General features: G+C 35.6%; 1 protein-coding gene across 1 annotated transcript; it reads right to left on the minus strand.

Annotated features, from left to right (window-relative positions):
- Positions 1-1,867: 1,867 nt before the first annotated feature.
- Positions 1,868-2,788, minus strand: LOC125113435 (olfactory receptor 5AC1-like). The gene has a single exon (XM_047756155.1). It carries the CDS (start codon positions 2,786-2,788, stop codon positions 1,868-1,870), a length of 921 nt encoding a protein of 306 aa, XP_047612111.1.
- Positions 2,789-8,176: the final 5,388 nt, after the last annotated feature.

Raw genomic sequence — 8,176 nt, forward strand, 5'->3', positions numbered from 1 at the left:
CTCCAACCACAAGAAGCAACCTGCTTAGAATGAACCCTCAGAGCAGAGGCAAAGCTCAGCTGCATGACAAGCTCCAGGGTCTGAGCAAACTAGGCCTAAATGTACTGTGCTGAAGGCCATATGCCCACCTTGGGCTTTGGGGTTCTCTATCCCACAAATCAAATGTTTCCTCAAATCAATTATTAGGCAAGGGATGAGGAGAATGTGTCATATACATGGGGACATCTTTTCCTTTATTTTTCACTAGGTATTCACAAGGCCAAGGCCAAATATAACAAAGTCAGGAGGCAAAGAGAAAAGGAGCAGATGGAAAACGTGCATAGCTTTTGTAAGGAAAAATCCACTTAAGTTATATAATTATAATTTTATCAAGCATACATAACTATTTCAGGTAGTTATCAATTCCAGAAAAAAATATATATATGTATATATTCAATTGGCATATGTGTGAGGAATAAGGTACTCAGTAAGCATACTTAATAAATTAAGAAGTTTTTAAAATCTCAAAACTTTTTTATTATATTATAGAAAAATTCATTGTTTTTAAGTATTTTTAAATTTTTATATATTTTAAGGAATGCAACACAACTATAAGCTAATTTACAAAATTGCTATTAAAACTCATAGAAATATTCATTCAAATGTCTCAAGAGAGATACATGTTGTTGTAGTCTAACAGTATTACCCTGGTGTAAATTATTTGACTCATTGTAAACATTAACTAAAGAGAGATTCGTTTGTTTTTTGTCTCTTTTGTCCTTTTAGGGCCACACCCATGGCATATGGAGGTTCCCAGGCTAGGGGTCTAATAGGAGCTATAGCTGCCAGCCTGTGGCACAGCCACAGCAATGCCAGATCCGAGCCGCATCTGCAACCTACACCACAGCTCACGGCAATGCCAGATCCTTAACCCACTGAGCAAGGCCAGGGATCAAACCCGCAACCCCATGGTTCCTAGTCAGATCCGTTTCTGCTGCACCACAACAGGAACTCCTAAAGAGAGGTTTTTGAAAAATTACATGCTCAAGAATTATTTAGGAGGGCACGAGTACTTTCTAAACAAAGGATTTACAAACTCTAGTCTTCCTTTAAAAGACGTAAGTTCATAAGTGTTTTTAAATGTGGGAATTCTCTTGTGGTGCCATAGGTTAAGAATCTAGTTTTCTCCCTGCAGTGGTTTAGATCACTGTTATGGCAAAGGTTCGATCCCTGGCCTGGGAACTTCCATATGCCATGGGCATGGCCAAAATGAATTAACTAATTTAATTAAATTAAATAAATTTCTAAAGAGTTTCTTTGTTTTTTAAGGGCCGTACCCATGGCATAGAGAGTTCCCATGCCAGGGGTCGAATCAGAGCTACAGTTGCAAGCCTACACCACAGCCACAGCAAGGTGGGATCTGAGCCATGTCCGTGACATACACCACAGCTCACAGCAACGCAGGATCCTTAACCCTCTGAGTGAGGCTAGGGATTGAACACTCATCCTCATGGATACTAATCAGGTTCATTTTCCCTGAGCCACAGCAGGAACTCCCTATGAAGAGTTTTTAAATGAGTATAGTATACCTGGGAACAGAAGAGCTCGTACATATTACAAACTTAGAAAATTGGAGACTTCAGTTTCACTCATAAGGATGGTTTTAAACCAACAACAAGAAGTAAGTGATGTCGGCTCTTACCCTGTTCATCAATTATTTTGTTGATCATCTTCATTTATAACTAACAAGCATATCTAGTCGAAATATTATTATTCAACAACTGCTTATTCATTCCTTATGTATAAAACCCAGGGCCAGTTATTATACTTTATTTAAACAGAGAGTAAAAAGGAAAGAATAATAAGTTTTCAATAAATATTTATTTATTTATTTATTTATCATTTTTCTAAGTGCACCTAAAACTTCCTTGTTTCTTAGGCTGTAAATAAATGGGTTTAGCAGGGGAATTATGATTGTGTAGAACAGTGAATACATTTCATTCTGATATTGATCTAGGCTGGACCCAGGACGCACATACATGAAGAAGAGGGTGCCATAGAACAAGAAAACAGAGAGCAGGTGGGCACTGCACGTAGAGAAGGCTTTGTTACTGCCCTTTTCAGACCTCTTTTTCAGGATGACAAAGAGAACACCAGTATAAGAAACTATGATGGCCATAAAAGTAAAAGCCTGTATGAAAGTGGAAAAGATAAAAACCACCAATGCATTAATAGATGGGTCAGTGCAAGAAATTGTAAAAAGTGGCATGATTTCACAGTAGAAATGATGTATTATATTGGACCTGCAGAAAGATAATCTAAATAACAATCCCACATGAATCATAGGATGCAGAAAACCAAGTACATATGACACACTTATCAACCAAGTGCAGAGTCTATTGGACATCACCACTGGATAAAGCAAGGGGTTGCATATGGCTACATAGCGGTCATAGGCCATCACCACCAAGAGGAAACATTCTGTGGTGGCACTGAAACCAAAAAAGTAGTATTGGGCCATGCACTCAAGGAGAGATATCATTTGACTCTTGTCTATGGTGTTGACAAGCATCTTGGGAGTCACAGAGGATGAAGAACAAGCATCTGCAAAGGCTAAACTGCCCAGGAATAAGTACATGGGGGTGTGAAGATGGGGGTCCTTCCAGATGAGAAAAATCAGTCCAAGGTTTCCCACGATGGTGGTGAGGTAGATGACCAAGAATACCAGGAACAGAGGGACTTGCAGCCCTGGAAGATCTGTAAGTCCTGTGAGGACAAACTCAGTCACCAGTGTCTTGTTTGCCTCCATCCTTCTATTCAGGCTGATCACTGCAATTTGCGAATTGAAGTGAAAACAATCAGTCAAGTTTCATGAAAACATACATAAGATTGCAATGTCACTTTTATTTAATTTCATATGCCCCTTACCAAATAGATATGAAGACACAGGATTTCTTGTTTTTAAAACACGCTTAAGAGGATTAAGTATATTATAAAGAATTTTATTTAGGAGGAAGGATTTTTTTAAGGTTCTATATATGTATATACTTATGTTTATGTATATAAAAAGATGTATATACAAAGATATGTATATACAAAGATGTTTATGAAGGAGGCTATAGATACCAGGTGACTTAGTCCAAAATTTATCACTCATAAATACATTAAAACTGAATATATTAACAGTAAAATGTTGTACAAAATTAAGAATAACAAAATAATATGTTTTATTCCACAGTCTTTAAAAAGCAAGACTCATTCAGTTTCAAAAGTGTTTTTGCCATTTTTCAAGAACTTTTTTACAAATTTTCTATTGAACCAAAAAACAGACTTTATCTTTGTAATACTTATATGTACCATTTTTTCCTACTAAGATATTAATAGGTAGGGTAGTAAGACAGTTTAAATTTCACTTTTACTATTTTCATCCATTGTAATTATGTTGCTTGATTATATATTCATCAAAAATTCACAGTGATATATTCTTGAAAACACCAAATTTCAAATAATCTCTTTTTGACTTTACTCAATAAATCTTATATGTGAACATAATAATTCAGTCATCAATCACTTATTTAGTGCCTCCTAAGTTAGAACACTGTCATTCCTTGCTCAGTCATGCATAGAAACTCTGTTTCATTGATGATGTTAAAATAACACTTCCTTTAAGACGAGGGACAATACCAGATATTAGCCATCTTACCTGCAGATTTGGGAAGAATCTAAGAGCTAGGATTCTATATGCCAATGTAGACAATAATCATTCAGTTAAGCAAGAAGGCTTTTAATATGTCAGAAGCATATAATTCTAAAACAATTTTAAGATTTTCCTTCCCTACTCTTTTTTTGAGATTTCAAATGAGACTATCAAGGTAGAATGTAACCTTACAAAAGACACCACGAGAGAAAGAATAGTCTTTTTTTTTTTCACTATCTGGATTCAATTGTAATAGTAAAATTTTAAATTTTGTTTAAATCCAGATCAAATAAGGAGAAAAGATAAAATATATTAGTAGGCAATGGCTAACATGAAGATAGATAGACAAGGAAGAAAATATCCCCAAATTAAAAATATGCCTGTTAGGGGAGTTCCCATGGTGGTGCAGTGGAAATGAATCCAACTAGGAACCATGAGATTTTGGGTTCGATCCCTGGCCTTGCTCAGTGGGTTAAGGATCTGGCATTGCTAGCAAGTGTAGTGTAGGTCATAGACGCAGCTCGGATCTGGCATTGCTGTGGCTCTGGAGTAGGCTTGCAGCTACAGCTCCAATTAGACCCTTAGACTGGGAACCTCCATATGCCGTGGGTGCAGCCCTAAAAAGGACAAAAAACTATATATATAGTTATATATATGCCTGTTAGTTTTATAAACCTGGGAAGTAAGTAAGAAAACTAAAGCCTATGGAAACCAAGGGGTAAACCTAAGTCCACATCATCACCGTGCATTTCATCAATGACAAAGTATGCACAATTCTGAATGTAAAATTGGTTTTGTGCTTTCAAATTCCTATCTCAGTATCTAAAGGTATAGCCATTTAGAAATATCTGATCTAAGTATACAAACATGCAAGGGAATATTTATAAGGCTTGGATTCACAGCTCCTTGGCTTTTATGACATGTCCAGCAAAGTGAGAGTCATTTCTATTTTTATAACTTAGTCACCAGTGCTATAGAACGTAGCTGAAGATTTCACTGTCAAGTCTTTGCTAGCATGAAACATTTTTTCAAAGTGCCTGGATTGTCATTAAAATAAAGAAAGCAGTATATAAAATCTGAGCAAGGTAGAGTTTGTGAATTCAGTTCTGATGAGAATAATCTTTGAACAGTAAATATATAGAAGATTTTTCCTTTAAAAAAGGCGGCTGTGTTGAGGAAAACAGTTCTGCACTTTCATAAGGAATAGGAAAAGAGAAAATTTGTTTGATATTTATATCAGACTTTTGAAAGTACAAAAAGAGAGGCTGGTACGTTGGCAGTAGTCACTGAGTATGCACACTGCTGTCAAGTCACTGAAAGTACCAAATTATCTTCATGTTACATTCTGCCTAGAATAAAATAATGAGGCGTGCCTCAGAATAGATGTGTGTATTCTTTCCTGAATATTTCCAGAGAAGTACAATCTAAACAAGAACCAGGTTTAAGACAAAGGCATAGACTCCCCTTAAAAGCCCCATAACCCTAGGGTTCTTCGCTGTTGGAAAATCTTCCAGGTTCTGTGACATTACAGTAAAGGCCAGATGAATTCTACTTCTACAGACACAGAGTATTAAATAGATTGATTCTATAACTCATTACCCTGGAAAAGAAAATGTTCAAAAAAGGTAACAAAATTTCTAGAGATTTTAATCTCAATTCCATCTCTAAATTACTACATGATTATGCCTGAAACCAATTTATGACCTTGTCTTAAGGTAAGGTTCTCATCTGTAAAGCCCTGATTTTCTAAGGACCATCTTCACACAGCCTGTGAGACTATGACTACTCTTTGCTGTTTAGTAAGTTCAGAGTATAGCAGTTAAGTCCACAGACTTTGTATGTAATAGCATGAATTCAAATCTTCATTGTATAAATAATTATCTTGTATCCATAAAGGTTTCAGAAGATTGGATATAATACTTATTTAACTATTCAGTTCAGGATTGAATTCTGTTCCATTTGGTAGATAAATCATTTGAAAACTTTTTCAGATATTTTGACAGTCCTTAGAAATTCTCAAAACTAAAATAATATGTTCTCTCTTTTCATGGAAACAATAATGACAATAAAATAAAGCACTGCATTCTCACCCAGTCCCAGTAAGAAGGTACAGAGATGCCATAAAACATAAACTATAATGAAGATCTCAAAGTACAAGAACAAAAATGTCAAAAACAATTATTCATCTCATATTAATCTTCTTTGAGAAATATAGTTTGGAAAAAAGGTATTTATATCCTCCCATCTTCAAATTTGTTTGTGAAGATAATATTGAAATTCCCTCAATGCTACCAAAAGAGTCCCTGCAGAATAAAGTTAATCTACTGGGCATTACAGGCTAATCAACATATCATTTTGAACATATTCTTTTGCAACTATTACTTTTATAGCTTGTTTCTTTTTTCAAAAAGCAATTTCAGTTTAATAGTAGAAAAATTACAGTTTGATTATAGAAAAATTGAAAATGGAGAAAAGCACAAAGAAAACAAATTGCTGTAACTCACTAACTACTGAAAAATACAGTTAACTTTGGGGATAGTTTTCTTCCACTTTTAACCAATGCATGTAGCTATATTGTATATTTACATATGTATTGTATATACATAAACATATAATTTATTTAAAATTTATATATATTATTTTAATACTGCTACACATTTTTCACAAATACTTTTAATTGAATACTATCTCATGTATCTTTTCCTATGTTCTTCATTTGAAAAACATGTGGGGTGTTTCTCTGGCAAGTTTGTAAAAATCTATAATTATAAAGTTCTAGAATTGAAGCTAATTTGTCCAAATATGTGCATGATGTTAAGGATTTTATTTTAACAAATCTTCAATGAGCCCATTGGAAAATTGTACTGATTTTAACTGCATATTTTGAAATGACTGATTTCCCAAACTTTACAGTATCAAATCAATGGAACAGAGAAGAAAGCCCAGAAATAAACCCAAGCACCTATGGTCAACTAATCTATGACAAAGGAGGCAAGAACACACAGTGGTAGAAAGACAGTCTCTTCAATAAATGGTGCTGGGAAAACTGGAAACCTAAATGTAAAAGAATGGATTAGAAGATTCTCTAATGCTCTACATAAAAATAAACTCAAAATGGATTAAAAACCTAAATACAAGGCCAGATACTATAAAACTCTTAGAGGAAAACATAGGCAGAATGCTCTTTGACATAAATCACAGAAACATCTTGTTGGATCCACTTCCTAAAATAATGACTGTAAAGACAAAAATAAATCTGTGGGGCCTAATTAAAGTCAACAGCTTTTGCACAGCAAAGGAAACCATTAACAAAATGAAAAGACAACCCACAGAATGGGATAAAAAAATCTTTGCAAATGATGCAAGAGATGAGGGCCTAATCTCCAAAATGTACAAACAACTCATACCATTTAACAACAAAAAACAAACAACCCAACTGAAAAATGGTCAGAAGGCTTAAAAAGACGTTCCTTCAAAAAAGAGGAGTTCCCATTGTGGTGCAGTGGTTAACGAATCCGACTAGGAACCATGAGGTTGTGGGTTCAATCCCCGGCCTTGCTCAGTGGGTTAAGGATCCGGCATTGCCATGAGCTGTGGTGTAGGTCACAGACACAGCTCGGATCCTGTGTTGCTGTAGCTCTGGCATAGGCCGACAGCTACAGCTCTGATTAGACCCCTAGCCTTGGAACCTCCATATGCCACGGAAAGCGGCCTTAGAAAAGGCAAAAAGACAAAAAAATAAATAAAAGACATACAACAGGCACATGAAAAATGTTCAACAACACTAATACTGAAATGCAAGCTAAAACTTCAGTGAGATATCACCTCACACCTGTCAGAATGGCCATCATTAACAAGTCAACAAATAACAAATGCTGGAGATGGTATGGAGAAAGGGTACCCTCCTTCACTGTTGGTGGGAATGCATAAACAAGATGGAAAACCATATGGAGGTGCCTCAGGAAACTAAATTTAGAACTACCATATGATCCAGCAATCCCATTCCCAGACATATATCCAAACAAAACATTCATTCAAAAATATACATACAACCCTATGTGCATCTCAGCACTATTCACAATAGCCAAGACATGGAAACAACCAAAATGTCCACTGAGAGATGAATTGATTAAGACATGGTACATATATGCAATGGAATACTACTCAGCCATAAAAAAGACAAACTAATGAATGCCATTTGCAGCAACATGGATGGAACTAGAGATTCTCATACTAAGTGAAGTAAGGCAGAAAGAAAAGGACAAACACCGCATGATATCACTTATTTGTGGAATCTAAAATATGGCACAGATGATCCTAACTACAAAACAAAAATAGATCATGGCCAAGGAGAGCAGACTTTTGGTTCCTCAGGGGGAAGGGTAAGTAAGTGAAATGGATGAACAGACAGGCAGTTTGGGGTTTTGGGATGCAGACTGTTACATTTGGAATGGATGGGCAATGAAAGCCTACTGTACAGGCACAGGGAACTGTGTGTGA

Source organism: Phacochoerus africanus, chromosome 1 (assembly GCF_016906955.1).
Source record: "Phacochoerus africanus isolate WHEZ1 chromosome 1, ROS_Pafr_v1, whole genome shotgun sequence".
NCBI lineage: Eukaryota > Metazoa > Chordata > Mammalia > Artiodactyla > Suidae > Phacochoerus > Phacochoerus africanus.